Source organism: Monodelphis domestica, chromosome 6, assembly GCF_027887165.1.
Source record: "Monodelphis domestica isolate mMonDom1 chromosome 6, mMonDom1.pri, whole genome shotgun sequence".
Taxonomy (NCBI): domain Eukaryota; kingdom Metazoa; phylum Chordata; class Mammalia; order Didelphimorphia; family Didelphidae; genus Monodelphis; species Monodelphis domestica.
In genome coordinates, this window is record NC_077232.1 from 123,523,915 (window position 1) to 123,541,034 (window position 17,120).

General features: G+C 35.5%; 1 protein-coding gene across 5 annotated transcripts in view; it reads right to left on the reverse strand.

The window, feature by feature from the left end:
- Positions 1-17,120, reverse strand: part of ARAP2 (ArfGAP with RhoGAP domain, ankyrin repeat and PH domain 2) — a 224,507-nt gene that overhangs the window by 139,869 nt on the left and 67,518 nt on the right. For all 5 annotated transcript variants that reach the window (XM_056802513.1, XM_056802512.1, XM_007496580.3 and 2 more), the window contains exons 7-8: positions 7,982-8,051; positions 1,354-1,474 (exon numbers count right to left, since the gene is read on the reverse strand). In XM_056802513.1, coding sequence (XP_056658491.1) covers positions 1,354-1,474; positions 7,982-8,051 — 191 coding nt within the window. The remainder of the gene's footprint in view (positions 1-1,353; positions 1,475-7,981; positions 8,052-17,120) is intronic.

Here is a 17,120-nt window from a genome sequence, read left to right on the forward strand (position 1 = left end):
ACTTTATATACCTTAAAATAAGCAGAATACATGTGTTTTAGGATTCCTTTGGAATTTTTTTCTCTCCAATTCAAACTATAACTCCTCAAATTATGTAAAATCTACACAAGTTTTATAATACTGACTTATAATATTTAATATATTTAGGCTAAAGAACACCATCACCTTATGGCTAATAAGGGAGTTATATGGTATAAAACTTCCACTTCACCTATTAACGTTGTCCTACTTTTAAATGGTTTATTAACCCTTAACATGAGTGACTCATAGCAGATAGGTCTGATGATTTTTTTTTAAACAAAAAAGGTAACTATCATTCCTTGCCAAACCACTGGCCTTGAAAAATTTATTTGCTGGTTTTTAAATACTAAAATGTGCCAAAATAATACAGGCATGCTAATTCACAGCTGGTGGGGCTATGAACTACTCCGACCATAAAGGAATACAATTTGGAATTCAGCATGAAAAGTTATCAAGTTGTTCATAGCCCATGCTCCAGAGATCTTACTAATGGATTTATAATCTAAAGAGATCAGTGACTAGAAAGAAGAATGGAAGCATTTGTATAAAAAATATTCATATCAGCATCACATATTAATACAAATCTGTAGGGCAAACTAGGTGTTCAGTGATTTGGGAATGCTGTACAAATTGTGGTACATGAACATAATGAAATATATTTTTGGTACCATAAAAATGAAAAATTTGAAGAATTCAGAAAAATGTGGAAAGAACTGTGAAATAATGCAGGGTAAAGAAAGGAGAAAATGATCTATCTAATTTCAACAAAGCAAATTAAAGACAGCACTAAAAGGCAATAAAATTTAGGTTAAATAAAATGGACAATATTAGTGCCAACATGATAAAGTTAAAAAATCATCTTTCTTTTCATTAGGGGACAGAAGAAAACAACATGGAAGGTGACTGTACTGTTGGTTCTAAGTTGTTTCCAGGGAATATAAATTTGGATGTTTATACCTGCATGTTTGTTAGGACATATATAAAGTGAGAATAAAAACTAACAATTAAAGTTAAAATATCTCTATACAAAATTAGTCAAAGGCAAAATTGTATAAGATAATTTTGTAAAATATAGAGAAATGTGTTTGCTGGAGCTAAAGAATTCTCATCCTTTGTTTTGTTCTTAATGAAACTGAAGCAAGAATCAACTAACTCATTACAATGTAATTCTTATTATACTTAAAGACCCCTCCAAAAAAAACCCTTCTAAAAATTATTCCGAAAACATAGTATAATTTATTATCTAATCAGATACTTGTATATCATGTGATATATCTAAATGAAGCTATAATGAGAACTGTTTAAAGCATATTGACCAAAAATTATACTCACCTTCTTTTTCTACTCTAAATACAAAAGTCCTTTGTGATGTAACAACTTCAAATTTGCTGTCTCCCTGACCCCGGATTGTTGATACAGCAGAGAGAGGAATTATTCCTTTTGAATATACCTCCTATATGTTAGGGGAGAAAGAACCTTAAAATATGATGACAAATTTCATTTTATAATACTACTATCGATCCCAAAGATGGTCATGTAAGCCCCCACTGCCTAATATAGAACCTAAAGAATCATATCTTCTCTCTTATTTCATCTTCTATGTATTCTGTTCTACCTCAAAAGGTCACTTAAAAACACAAACTACTCCAACGACTTCAAATTAGCTCAAGAAACAGGAGTGACTTTACTCTGTGACTGCTCTCTCTAAGAACTACATTCACAATTATTTTACGGTGTTTGCAGGCATCTGCTGGCTAGCATGGGTACTGTAACTAAAATGTTTCACATTTGTCTTTTTTTTTTACCAGCTATGAAAAACCAGCTAGATCTAAACATCTGAAATGGTCTTCCTATAGAATTTTCACTTTGCTAAATAAAATAAATAGGAATTTTTAAAATTACAATTACATTCCTTAATATTTCACATCTATAGAAAATTCTAAAGTAAATTCAAAGAAAAGTTGGCTGTTTGCAATAAGAAAACCACGTACCCTACAATGGTACCCATACTAATCAGCTATTTATATAATGAATTTAAGTTTACAAACTTAATGTATTCTACTTTATCATGCAAGAAAGAATCCTCTCTTCAACATGAGACATGGTTATTTTTATTTCCAAATTAGTGCGCCCTTATTCAGTATCTGCTGTATATCAAACACTGAATTAGGCACTGTAAAGGAGGAAGGAAAGGGATTTGGGAGGAGGATGGGGACGGGGGACGAGGAAAGGGGAGAAGAAGAGGAAGGAGGAGACTCAACCCCATTCAGACCATTCTTTAGACTGCCTCTCACTGAACTTTTTCAATGGCTCTAATTGTTAGGAACTCTGCCCTGTCTGCAAGAACCCTAAAACTGCCAGGCTGTGCGACAATGAAATAGGATGTGGCCTGAGAAAGTGAAGTCTCTGCCAATAAAGATGGGGTGCTGGATGGAAAGTTAGAAAAATCAAGGTTCAAATCCTGGAGTCAGCCTGGTGATGCAGCACATAGAATGCCAGGCCCAGAGTCAGAAAGCTTTATTTCTCCTCATACATCTGCTGGCTGTGCAGCTCCAAGCAAATCACTTTACCCTGTTTGTCTCGGTTTCTTCATCTTTAAAATGAGCCTGAAAAGGAAATGGCAAAGCACTCCAGTACCTTTACCAAGAAAACCCCACAAGAGGTCACAAAGAGATAGATAGGAATGAAATGAATGAGCCACAAAAGGTTCAAATCTTACCACAAAAATGAACTCTGTGACCCTGGGCACATTGTATAATGTCTCTAGATCTTAGCTTCCCCATCCTTACATTGAGGGGGTTGGACTATGATTTCTAAGGTCACTCCTAGATCTAAATCTATGATTAAATCATCCAACAAACCCAATGATCTAAATTCCCTCTCTGATTCATACAATCCTATGAAATTAACAGTCTCTTTTGGTTGAGGGTCAGTATCCCTGACTTCTGAAAGGAGCCATTTCCTGGACTCAAGACTACTTTCTATATATTTTCCAGCGAGTTTTAACCCTTTGGCTTCAAAACTAACTTGTAAAACAGAAAAGCAATATCTATCTGAATTATGTTTTACTATATGTTAGAAGGAACATGAATCTAATTTTTGAGAAAATTATTAAATTGAATATTTTAAAATTTAAATGGATTTAAAGTAAATATATTAATTGATTTATTTTATAATTAATTATATTTAACACATATTAATTTAAAATTGATTTAAAGTAAATATATGATTTTGGAGGACTGATGAGAAGATAATTGGGTTTTGCTTTCAGTCATTTTTTTGGTTTCCTTACCACCTGCTTTGGCTTTCAGTTCATTTTTCAAGTTTCCATTTTTAAGTGGTAGTCTTTACTTTGGCAAAAATGGTTATATGGAGTATTAGGGAAGTTATAAGCAAGTTTTTTAAATAGTAGGCCTCAATTCCTATTCCTACATTCCTGTAGTTGTGATATATATTTTAACATTTTCTCATCATGTGGCATCATATTCTCAGAAATAGGTTTTGTGGTTTCACTAGAAATCACCACACTCAGTAATTTTTTCATCTTCTTTCTTAATTCAAAGGTGGAAGAAGGTAGTATGTTCTCAGGAAATAACACACAGAAATAACATCATCTTTGAATATTTCATTGCTATTTACATTTTAAATTATTTGGCTTTATGCTGTCAAGAACAAGATAGAGATGTATAAGATTTAAATTAATATCCAACACTCCTTATTTATGAAGTTTATTAATAATCACTTGAAATAAAGGAACAAAAAGGTAATTGTCTAACAAAATATAAGGCCATGTAAGTAGATTCTCCTGCCACTCACCTCACACCACCTCTACCAAATGGGATCACAGGAAGAGAACAAGAGGTGTTTTATATCCTGCCTAAGTCTGCATGTAAGGTAAGGAAAGTGGGGTGCTGAGAATTGTAGTTCTGGGGTTTAGATTCCAATTACACAGATGGAATTTTACTTAGGCAAATATAAAGTTTTGCTTCACTACTTTTCTAAAGGACACATAATTTTAAAATCTAATCATGTACTTCTTCCTTAACTACCAGTTTAAACATGCTTCCTTTCCTGATTGTAAGTGATTTTATATGCAAATGACAAACCGTATATTAGACAGCCTTGCAGGATGTTTATTATCTAGTGACTAATGCCAAAGTATGACATAAATCTGATGGCCAAAGGAAAGTACCATGTGGGCTAGCAAGATACTGGTGTTGGTATTACCCTTACATCAAACATGTCATTTCTAGCCTCTTCCTTGAACCTTATCCTTTAGAAAAATACTACCTAGTCATCTTCCATCATGTATAATATCCTCCCTTGAAGGATCATCAGATACTCTTTGAAGACTGCTTTTTTTTTTTTAATTGGGAACACAGTGCTGTAAGAAATAAGAATTTTGGTTCATCTAAAGATGAATATTTATAAATGGCATTTATTGACTTAATATTTTAAATTTTTAAAGACATGATTTTATTGGCATACATAACTCTGTAACTCTTTCACTAATAGATATTGAAGCTCATTCCTACATGATATTTACAAGTTAACGTGGTCAGAAAAATCATCTCCAGAATTTATCAACTGCAGATTTCTGGGAAAGAATCTTTACAAGCTTAACTAGGCTGGTCTTTGAGACAAAGAATTCATCATTTGTTACAGGGCTGGTATTTGAAGGCTTCTTATCTTAATGTAGACCTAGGGGCTTCAGTAGAGTAGCTTTTAGGAATCTATATTTGAGTTATAGAAATCACTCAAATTAAAAATCCTAACTACTGCATCCCTAAGGCTTCATTGCTTTAATATGTATAAGGAATGGGAGTGTTGAGGTTGAAACCATCCTGCCCAATGATTATAGGTTTGGGGGAAATCATTTCACCCATTATTGATAGGAGGGAGGTTCTGGAGCCCCAGAGGCCAGTCAAAAAGAAAAGTATCATGCCCTACTTAGGAGGAGAGAGGGCAGCTTAATTCACAATTGACATTTCCCTAACCCTTCTCTTACTCTCTCAGTAAGCATGTCTTTGCCAGTTTCTTATAGAAATTTGTCATTCTGGGATAACAAGAGAGTGATCCATAGCTTCTTTTAAAAATTTAAAAAAAAATTGTTTTTAATTCCATCCACTTCTTGACTGAAAAGATTCCCATTTAGCAAAATATGGCTCACTTTGATAAAGCTTAGCTTGCTTTTTTCTCTTTAAAAAAAAAATCAAAAGAAATTTAGAGACATAGTCATTCATTCATTCATTCCCCTTTCATCTTTTCATAATTGTCAAAGTATATTATTTCACCAACAAAAAAAAATTACAATGGGTAAATGAGATTTCTTGACAGATTTAGGTGTGGTCCAAATTTTCTCATCAGAACAATGGAAATGATAACAATTCACTTGCTTATTCATTCATCTAACAAATATTTACTGAATTTTATCTATGTGCCCTACTTGCATTCTCAATTCAAAGGGTGGTTTCAGGATAAAATGAGATAATAAGAAACTGATGAAAAAGTTAAGTATTATACAGATATATAAGTGATATATAAGAGCTCTCAGTAGCCATCTCTGGTTCCTAAAGTCTTTAATCACGTTTGCTTTTGCTTTTCATTCCAAAACCTAATGGCAGAATCATAGCACCTTAGAACTGAAAGGAATTTCAGAGACCATATTAATAAATAAGCTATTTGTATAATGCATTAAAGATTTAAAATTCAGGTCTTTCAGACTCCAAGCCCAGCCCTCTACTTCCAGAGCCACCCATCTACCTAGAAAACAAAGGCTGACCTTTTTTTTTAAAGTCTAATCTCTGTGTGGCAACAGGATGTGAGATACTAGTCTCCAAAGAACTTAAATATAACATAAAAAAGGCAATGGGGAGGTGTATAAATCAGCCTCTAACCCATGAGAAACTCCTAAGGACAAGGAATAAGAGACATCAGAGAAATGTATGACAGGGAGAGAAGATGGGATGGCTATGTGGAATGGGTGAAGGGGAAGAGGGGGAGAGACAGAGTGCTCTGGTGGGGATGCTTGTGATGTCAGAGGAAGGGGAAGAAGGCCTCAGTCCAACACAGGATGCACAGGCATCTCCATCACTGAAGGGCACTTCTTTATCAGGGAGATCACAGTAGGGCACAGCAGAGTCTAGATGACTGGGATCCATTCCGAGCTCCCACACCAGCTGTGTGATCCCAGTCAGCTATCTCTCCAGGCCTTGGTGTAGTCATCTATAGAATGAGGGGTTCAGAATCAGGGATCTCTAAGATCCTCTCCAATTCTAAAGCTGTGTGCCTGTGCTCCTTTTAGGCTTTTAAATATCTGGTCATCTAAGTGCCAAAAGGTATTGCTTTAAAAAATAAGGAAGACTAAAGCAATCATGTTGAGAACATGCATACACACATGCATACATACTCCATCAATTCTCAGTATATCTGATGTCTCAGATTTAAGTACTTCTTCCTACTTTAAGGGTATTTTCTCTACAAGAATGATCCCTAGATTGAGAAATATATAAAATAAAAATGGCCAATAGATAATTCATTAAAAAGGGATGCTAAAACTATCTAGATGCTTTTAATAAGCTCAAACAACCAGGCCTGGCTAAAACACATCCCAGAAACTGAAAGAATTTGCAGGTGTAATTGCTGAGTCACTGTAATTATGCTTCTCAACATAAAAAAATGGAAAGGTGGAAGAGAATGGGAAAGAAGCAAAATGAGCATCATATGGAGAATGCTGTACTTGGAGGCAGTTATACCTGGGTTTGAATTCTGTCTCACTATTAACTTCTCCGAGTCTAATTTTTCTGTTTGTAAAAGGGAGAAAATGAGAATACCTATTTTTCCAAAGTCACCACATTGTCATAAATTTTTTAAATTGGATAAGTAAATACTTTTTATTATTTATTTTTCAATTTTTTAAACCCTTACCTTCCATCTTAGAATCAATACTGCGTATTGGTTCCAAGGAAAAAGAGCAGTAAGAGCTAGGCAATGGGGGTAAAAACGTACACTTTGCTGCAAGAAGAGTCTTTTCTCATAATCTTTGTTATCTGATTCCATTTTACTTATGTGCAGATCTCACTTTTTTATGTATAGATCACGTCTTGTTTTTTAAAAAATAAAATTTGTTTTCTAGGTTGCTTTTAAAAAATTGAGTACTATATACAAAGTCTTTTGCAAACTTTAAAAGCTATCTTAACATCAGCTCTCACTATCCTCACGATGCCAGTGATTAGGAGTATAAGGTGAGAAGGATGTGACTTCCCATCTCGTCACCTCTAGCTCAGCTGAGAGTCTCACAGAATATGGTCACACATGAGGTGGTTTTAATATGTGAACAAGTTCTAACACCCTGTGATCTCTCTGGGAGCTTTAAATAGCTGAGCTGTAGACAAATTTCATCCCTTCAAAAGTGGCAGAGATGGCAGGCTTGGAGTTGCCTGTGTAGAAGACCACAGCAGCAGTAAAGGAAGGAATTTCTCCTCCCATCTACTCCCATCAGCCAGGCAACTTTGAAGAAAAGCTCCTGAATGAGTGGGGGTCACGGTACCCAATGGGGGGGAGGAGAGCAATACCCCATCTTGTCTTGTACCCTCATTTCTATTACACTCTATAGTTTGAGCACACTTTTTCTACTGGTGCTGTCTATATTTGTGGGAAAGTGTACCCTCAGTTTATGGGAGGAATGTCCTCCAGCTAAGGTTTGTACAAAACTGTCTGAGGAAAAGTCCCTGATAAGAGCTGATTTTATCTGTTTGCTGATTGTTAAGAAGCAGGGTAGAGAGTTAAAGTGTTAAGAGTACAGATCTATTGGGTTAACTTGTGAAAGTCAAGTTGCAGTCACCTCTGGCCAGCACAAGTTCATATCTGGGAAATAGCCAAGAAGAGGTGCTGTTACATAGACAATGATCCAAAGAAGAGAGAGGAGTGAGTTAACATGGCTTCAAAAAATTTCACTTACCTTTTCATTATTGTAATAGGAAATGCAAAAGCCATCAAATTTCACCCACCGCTTCTGAAACATACGTTTTCTGTTAAAATGAAGAAAATGTTTATTTTATTTTCAATCTGCTGTGAGGTTGTGGCTCCATCAAAAACATTTTTAATTTTACCATTCAGTGCACATTCAAAACTGCTCTTAAAAGCTGGGGTGGCTACAAAGATATGAAATGATAATGTTTCTATACTTCTTGTCTTTTGTACTTTTATACTAAAAGATGTTATTTCCACTCCCTAGATGTGTGAAAAGTCATTTAACCCCCAATGTCTAGCCCTTACCACTCTTCTGCCTTAGAACCAATTCACAGTATTGACTAAGATGGAAGAGAAGGGCTTAAAAAAAAAGATGCTATTCTAATATATGGATACAAATTCATTACAAAATTTAATGCTTGTCAAAATATTGGCATGGTTCCCAAATACCATTTATTTCCCTCAATGTAGCCATTTCAAAAGTAACATTATTAGATGTCTTTGGAACACATTTACCACAAATACCTTACTGGAGGCATTCTAGCATTATTAATACCTAAATAAGGTAAAAATAACTTTGTCATTGCAATAGCTTGTGTGTAACATAATAGACTCTATTCTAATTTAAGTAAAAGCCCTCTCAAAATGAAAGAACCATCCAGAACTACTCCAAAGAAATTAAAATATATTAACAGGTTTTAGAAGTGAGTTTTACTAATATCAAGTCTAAGTCTGCTTTGCTATGATAGAAAAGCAATTTTTAAAAAGAGTTCATATCTCTGAGCTTTGAAATTTTTACTTTGATGATATTAATAGGCAAGGGATGACAGTCCAATTAGTTTCCATTCAGTCAAATTTGGCCTTGAGACTACTGATCTTAAGTCAGAGTTGCGCACTCTAATAGTTCTGAATAACCTTAAATAGCTCCCTAATTTTGGCAGGGAAAAATGCATTAGTATATATGTCACTATATGGGAAATGATGATCTACAAAGAGAAATTATATCAGTTTCAACAAAATCAATCTTTCAGCAATTTCCATCTCTTCCTCTTGTTTTCATGGCACACGTTTTGTTTTGTTTTTTATTTAGTGTTTAAACATTACAAATCATTACAATGCTAACTGGCAAAGAGTTCTTGAAGATTTAGAAGGCAGCTTCAAAGAATGTCTAGTTTGTCCCATGCACTTCCTGTAGCACTTTTGTTCAAGAATAAATGAGGACGATTCAGTTTATACTATGTTTGAAGTGCTGTGCTAGCTACTGGGTCAGATATTAAGTTTAGGCAAAACATGGTCCTATTTCTCACTGAGTTACAGTGTAGTAAGTGGCATATTACTCCAAAAGAATTGGTGAATTTTCTTTGTTAATTATTAAAATGAGATTTAATCTCTTCTGTTTGAGCATGTTTTAAGAATATATGCTTCAAAGAAGGAAAAATTTTGAAATCTGTTCTCTCTACAGAAAATCTTCACACAGGTATTGAAATTAGTTATGAAACATAAATGCATGGGGCTGAAAAATAATATATTCTCCTGTTTTCTACTGCTCCTCTGTCTTCTTCCTTTGGATCTAAATCTTTCCTGTGTCTACAGCACCACCAATGGCATTTTTGGATGTTTGTTTGTTGGGTAATATAGCTCTGGTGATACATAGAAGCACTCAAGTGAAGGATGGCATCATGGAAAGGTCATCAGCCTTTGATTCTGGAGACCTGGCTCTATTTCTGACCCATCTTATCTACTTCATCTTCAGTTTCCTCATCTGTTGAATGAGTGAGGAGGTGGGTGATCAGGGTTAGAGGGATGGTAGTGCCACTAGTCTAAATTGCGGATTTTAATATTAATGACACAAGAGATCATCTCGTGTAATGCCCCACCACCCACTCCATCCCTGACAATTTTACAAATGGAGAGGCAGATTCCCAGAGTGATTAGACAACCTCATAGGATCACACATTAAAACAGAGAGTAGTCAAGTAAAGAAGCATATCAATGTCTACTAGACTCCAGGCACTGTATTCAGCACTAAGGATATATAAAAAGGATATAGATATATCCTAAGGTTATAGAAAAAGGCAAAAGCATTCCCTAACAAGTTAGGATTTAATGAAGGAAGGGACATGCAAACAACTATATACAAACAAGATTTATGTGCCACCACATACATAATTGCACAAATAGGAGAGAGATTGGGAGGCAATTTCAGAGGGAAGGCACTAAAATTAACATGGATCAATAAATGCTTCATACATCATGATAGAGCCTTAGTTGAGAGCTAAGAAATGAAAGAAGTCCTAAAGGCTAGGAAGAAGAAAGAATATTCCAGGCATAGGGGACAACCAGTAAAAATTTGGGAAGTCATGATTTGGTGTATCTTTTTTCCCAAGAAAAGCAAGGAGACCAGGGTCACTGGATCATGTAGGAGATGGGAAAGGAAAAATGAAACAAACTGGCTTGTTCCAAGAAAGATTTTATATTTGATCACTTAAGATAAAAGGAACTGCTGGAGTTTACTAAATAGAGGAGGTGACACGGTCTGATTTGTGCTTCAGGAAGATCACTTTGGCAAAGAGGGGGGGAGCCTAAGTGAGGGGAGACTGACAAGAATGCTATTGAAATTGTCCAGGTGTGAGATGAGGACAGACACCAGGGTGAGTGAGGGTAGTATCAGAGAGAAAGGGACTTACAGGAGAGATTTTGAGAAGGGAAAGGGGAAAATAATGTTAAAAACTAAATATTTTTGAATTTTGCTTTTTTTTTTTTTGAGATAAAATTTGTGAAGTGTTTAGCTGGGGCCTAGCACCTAGTAACTTTTCCCTTCAATCTCAATAATGTGCCATTCTATGTGATAAAATCCGTGATGTAGTCCTCCGTAAGGGAGAACCTTCTCTGTGCAGTTATAAATATATCTGCTTTTCCACAGTGCTCCAACAGAGAGAGACTGAGAGGAGTTAGGCTGCCTCCTGGAAAGTGACCAGGCAAAATGAAAAATATCAACAAGTTTGTGGAAATAGCCAATTCTAATATAGAAAATTTTCCACCTAAATAATCGGCTTACCAATAAGCCCAAAGGCTTAGACATACAGCCTAGGATGGTGAGTTTGGAGACCCAATAATTCTTCTCCACCTCTTTGAATTTCATCAGAGTCCCCTCAGGCTTTTCTGATAATTTTCCTCCGTAATTCTTTGGGGGTGGTATATTACAACTGATCAAAGCAAAAGTACTAGATTTTGAGGGAAAATACCTGAGTTGAAAGCTGGTGTGTAGTTACTTCCCTGCATGATCTTATACAATTCATTTAATTTCTCTGTCTCAGCTTTCTCATATAAAAGGAAGTGAGCAGACTTTCATTTGTTGTGATATTATACCATCGGGCCAGTATAGTTCTTCCCCTTGACTAAAAATATGACTCCAAAAAAGACTTAATAAAAAAATGAATACATAGTTTAAAGATTTAAATTACTTTGCAGTCCTATAATACTCAACTCAGGTTTCCCTCTGATTTACTCAAAGGTTAAACAACCAGTGCCATCAGACAATACATGCATATTCACCACAAATATCTGTCTATTTTCAGGTTTTTCTTATCTAAAGAGACTGGTGTGTATTTCTTAAATGTTTTCTTTAAGAAAGGAATTGATAGGTGCTATAATGATGATCACCCAAAATTTTTAAGTGATATTTTAATACAGAAAATGACTTATTACTGATAAAGGAGTCATTCTTTAATCAGTAGTCTATTTGTAGTCAAACCAAATATTCATCAGAGGGGTGTCCATCAATTGGGGAATGGTTGAACAAATTGTGGTATATGTTGGTGATGGAATACTATTGTGCTGAAAGGAATAATAAAGTGGAGGAGTTCCATGGAGACTGGAACAACCTCCAGGAAGTGATGCAGAGCGAGAGGAGCAGAACCAGGAGAACATTGTATACAGACTGAGACACTGTGGTTCAATCAAAAGTAATGGACTTCTCTACTAGCAGCAATGCAATGATCCAGGACAATTCTGAGGGACTTGTGAGAAAGAACATTATCCACAAGCAGAGAAAGAACTGTGGGAGTAGAAATGCATTAGAAAACTATATGCTCGACTACGTAGCGCAGTATGGATATGATTAGGGTTTTGATATTAAAAGATCACTGGACTACAAATATGAATAATACAGAAATGGGTTTTGAACAATGATACATGTATAACCCAGTGGAACTGTTTGTCAGCTTTGGGAGGGGGGAGGAGAAAACAGGGTGGGTGGATCATAAATCATGTAACCATGGAAAAATATTCTAAATATAAATTTAACAATTAAAAATATATTTATTAGCACAAAGATAAAAAATACTAACAAAAATGTTGGCAAAAAATGTCTAAAAGATAATGAATACATTTGAGTCAATGTAATTCTCACCTACTCAAAAAATTTTACTAATGGAAAAATGTTTATTAGATGAAAGAAAAAACAGATAAAATTATATAAAATGTTTATATTCTCAACAGTTTAAAATTTCCATAACAAAGATACCAAAAGAGACTAAAAATTATCTTAGTAAATGTGACTTATTTGCCAAGTAGAGAATGATAACAGAAAGGCGGCACCCATTTAGAATATAAACTCATTGGTAAAATCACACAGGGAAGGGTTATGGGATCTTATGAGTGTTGTGTACTTCATCAAAAAGAAGCAATAAAAACAAAAACCAGTTTGAAAAAAGCTTGGCAAGAGATACAAATAAGTAAAGTTACCTTAAGTTTATTTAAGAATGAACATGGAAGCTAACAGAATTTCATTTCCCAGGGAATAAAAAAAGGAGTTTATTTTTATTCAAGTAAGTACAAATAGGAAATCAGAATGGGGAGGACCATGAACATCTAGGACCACTCCTTCTTCAACCTCAACTAGTAGAACCTTCCCAACTTGAAAATTACCAAAGGAGGGACTCGGATGGAATGTTTAAACAGTGCAGACATTGATTCTGGGGCCCACTTCCCTAAGAATGTCACTTTTTTGTAAATTAGACATGATAAGCAGGGGAAAAGGGGGAGCCGTTAAGGGCGGGGGAAAAGGGGAACCAGCAAACCTGCATGGCTGGGTGGCTTAGCAATTACAGAATTTAAGAATAAAGAAATTTAATGGAAAAAAAAAAAACCCTTTTCACTCTCACTTCACACGTCCATTAGTATATATGTCTCAGTAAAATAGCATAAATGAACAATAACCTGGTTCAGGATTAAATATGTAGAGTGGGATGGACTGTCTTTTAGAAGAAGTAATGCTTTTTTAAAGACCATAATCATCTCCCCCCCAAAAAAGATTGTCTTTTTTACATTCATATCAAATTTTAATTGTATCATGACCGCAAGTGATGCTTATGATCACTAAGGAACTAAAGTCAGTCCCACAGAGACCAAAGCAGAGATAGTATATGATCAGGGTATAACCTATAACAAATAAAACACTTTAAAGAGGAACTAGAGTAAAAGATGTCTTAAAGGAAATGCATAAGGGAAAAATGGTTAGGTCATGTAGTAAGGGCAAGAGGTCATAAGAATACAGCCTGAGTGCTGTCAGCAGAAGTCAAGAAAAGAGCCTAAGACAATAGATAAACCTAGAATGATGGGAAAATGTGATGGTCTTATATAAGGACACAAACTCTGTGCAGGATGGTCATGCATAGGAATCTGCATTAATGAAGGGTATATTCATGATGATTGAGAAGACCGAATATTAATTTGTTTATTTTTACTTCTAGGAAAATAAAAACTACACTTTACTAAAGGTGCAATGAAGACAACAGAATAATATAAAAAAGTTTTATAGCAAGTTTCTCTTATAAAGGTCTCATTTATTAAATATATACTAAATATGGAACTGAGTCAAATTTATAAAAATAAGAGTCATTCCTCCACTGATAAGTGGTTAAAAGATACAAATAGGCAGTTTTAAGGAGAAATCAAATCTATTAGTTGTATAAAAATGCTCTAAATCACTACTGATTAAAGAAAGGCAAATGAAAGCAACTCTGAGGTACCACCATATACATATCAAAAAAGATAAATGCTGGAAGAGATGATGAAAAAATAGGTATGCTGGTAGAATAGTGAAGTGATTCAACCATTAAACAAATTTTTTTTAAACCCTTACCTTCCATCTTGGAATCAATACTGTGTGTTGGCTCCAAGGCAGAAGAGTGGTAAGGGCTAGGCAATGGGGGTCAAGTGACTTGCCCAGGGTCAGCTAGGAACCATTAAACAATTTAGAGTTATGCCCAGTGAGCTAAACAACTGTGCACCTTTCACCTAGCAATACCAATATTGGTCTTTATCCCACAAAGATCAGAGAGAAAAAGGAAAAAGACCTAAATGTGCAAAAATATTTATAGCAGTTCTTTTCATACTGACAAAGAACTGGAGCTTAAAGAGAAGCTCATCAATTGGGAAATGGATGAACAAGTTGTGATTATGATTGTGTTAGAGAACCATTATGCTATAAGAAATAATGAAGGGAGTTGATATCAGAACAACCTGGGGAGGCATATATGAACGGATGCTACATGAAGAAGAACTGGGAGATCATCGTGTCCAGCAACAGCAATATTATAATGATGACCAACTGTGAAAGATGTGACTACTCTGGTCAATGCAATGATCCACGACAATTCCAAAAGACTCATAATGAAATGCTACCCAGTGCTAGTAAGAGAACTGAGTGCAAACTGAAATAAAATATTTTTACTTTCTAATTTTTTCTTGCTTTTAAAAAAATATGGTTATTATGGAATGTTTTACATGATTTCACATCTATAAACTGACTGCACTTTCAGTGGGAGCAGGTAAGACAGAAAGAGAGAACTTGGATTGAAAAAAATTTTTAAATGCTAAAAATAAGTAAATGTTTTAAAAAATAAAGGCAGCTCATGTAAATACAACTTATAACCTAGTCCATGCCTAATATTACCACAAACATCAAATCAAGTAGATTTTAGTATTTTTTAAAAATTTCCAACTATTATTTAATTAGGATACTTGTTTTGAGTGTCAAGATCCAATTCAGAATTTGTCTCATACAGAAAGAACCACAGACACTCCTTGTAAGTTAAAGAAATGAGATTTAACTTGTACACAAATTGTATGTAAAGTTTGAGGGGCTTTTTTTGGTTAATGCTTGCAATTTCATGCCTTCAAGTAAAATGGTAAGAAAGACATGTAGCATATTATGCCAGCATTCTTATCTTCTTATACTTTCACAATGCTGTAGGGAAATGCTTCTTTTAAAAGGTTTTTGTGGAATAATTTATAAAAATTGTGTAGTATCATTCAAAGTGACTCTATAGACTATTCTCAAGGGCTCTTGTAGTGTAGATGGTATGAATTTTCAACTGCTTTTTATAAAAAGGGCTGCAGTATTTTGTGTCAATATCCAGTTTTCAATGTGAATATTCTATTATAATAAATCCTTTCAGAAAATACTCTTTACTCTGAATTCTGACATACTTAATGAAATTTAGAAGTTGATTATAAGACAGAATATCAATTCCCAATATTTTAAAATAACTAATGACTAGGAGTTCTGTCTTAAAGGAACACTATCTGTTCCCCATAGACATAATTTAACAAGATAAAACATTTTTTTTTATCTATTAAACACTTTTTTTTAAAGGAGGGGCTTACACTCATCAGGTATATGTTCCTAAGCAAATCACTAGTTTCTCTGAGTCTCAGATTCCTCATTTATAAAGCAGGACTAATACAAGTAGTATGTACTTAGCTCACATGGAAATGCATTAAGACATTCTAAGAATTTAAAGTACTATCTATCATCATTCTTATTGTATTACCTAGCTTTCAGTCCCACTTTAATCATTCCCTTAGAGGTCACTAACTGCCAAATCCAATGATCCCTAATCATCTTTGACTTCTCTGTAGCATCTGGCACTTGACAAATCTCTCCTCCTTCATATCTCCTCCCCTGCTGCCTCTCTGACACTATTTCATGGTTCTCTGACCTTAGGACATTTTCTCACCTCTTCTCTACCTCCTTAAAGCACTCAGCCTTTTAACTCTTTAGACCAAAGTTCCTTTCAGTGGCCCGTGTTGCCCTGTGTGTTGGTTGTTGCCTCCCTCCTCTGGGAGGACAGAGACTGTCTCTGCTTTTGAATTTATATATCTAGCACTTAGCAAAGTACTTAGCACATAGAAAGTGTTTAATAATTTTTTTCTCATTTCATTTCTTCAGTGATTCCTCTTCCTCCTCTTGTCCCTTAGATATAATAAAGTATCTCCAGGGTTGTTAGGAGGATCAAATGAGAGAATAATTGCAAACCTATTTAGCACAGCGCTTGGCACAAAGATGTTGTTGCCATTGTTTGTCCTTCATCATTCAAAGAGGACCAATGACATCATAGAGTGATGTCTTGACTTGTGCATGAATTGGACTTAAGTGAGGAGGCAGAGTTGCACAAAGTTGGCAGCCCTAGTCTCTCCTCCAGAGTCATCAAAGTCCAGCAGCAAGACAAAAATCAGGATGGCTGGCCAGGAGGCAGTGGATGACCTTGGCTTCTTTGATGTCTGACCCAGTTCCGGGCACTCCACAGCTCCTGCTTCAGCTGCCCTCATGGCCACTGGAACAAACTGTTGTCAAGCATCCATCTGCAGGGGAAGTCCTCAGAGACTTGGGAGAGCCACACCCCTCATTCACAGGTTTATGTCCCATCAGTTACCCTCAACCTGGTTTAGCCTGCTGAGTGAGATGGTTTGAGAAGGGTGTGACCATGTACACATGCTCAGCCCCAGGGGAGAGCTGAGTGTCAGGGGGACCCCAGGGTGGATGAGCAGCCCCAGAAGGGTCCATCAATCCCTGCCACCAGAGGTGTAGATCCTCCTCCAACCCCCACACAATAAAGAGTATACAAAATTATTATTAACTCCCTTTTCTTCTCCATGGACATTCTCTCAGTAATTTCATCTTCTCACATGGCACTGGTTATGCAGATGATTTGCAAATATACAAGTTTGACTCTGCTCCACTGACCCAAGGGCATCTTCACTTAAATAACCTCTGATACCTCAGTCTTTCCAACTTTCTCCTCCTTACAACATCCCACTTCTGCAAATGGCACCACCATTCT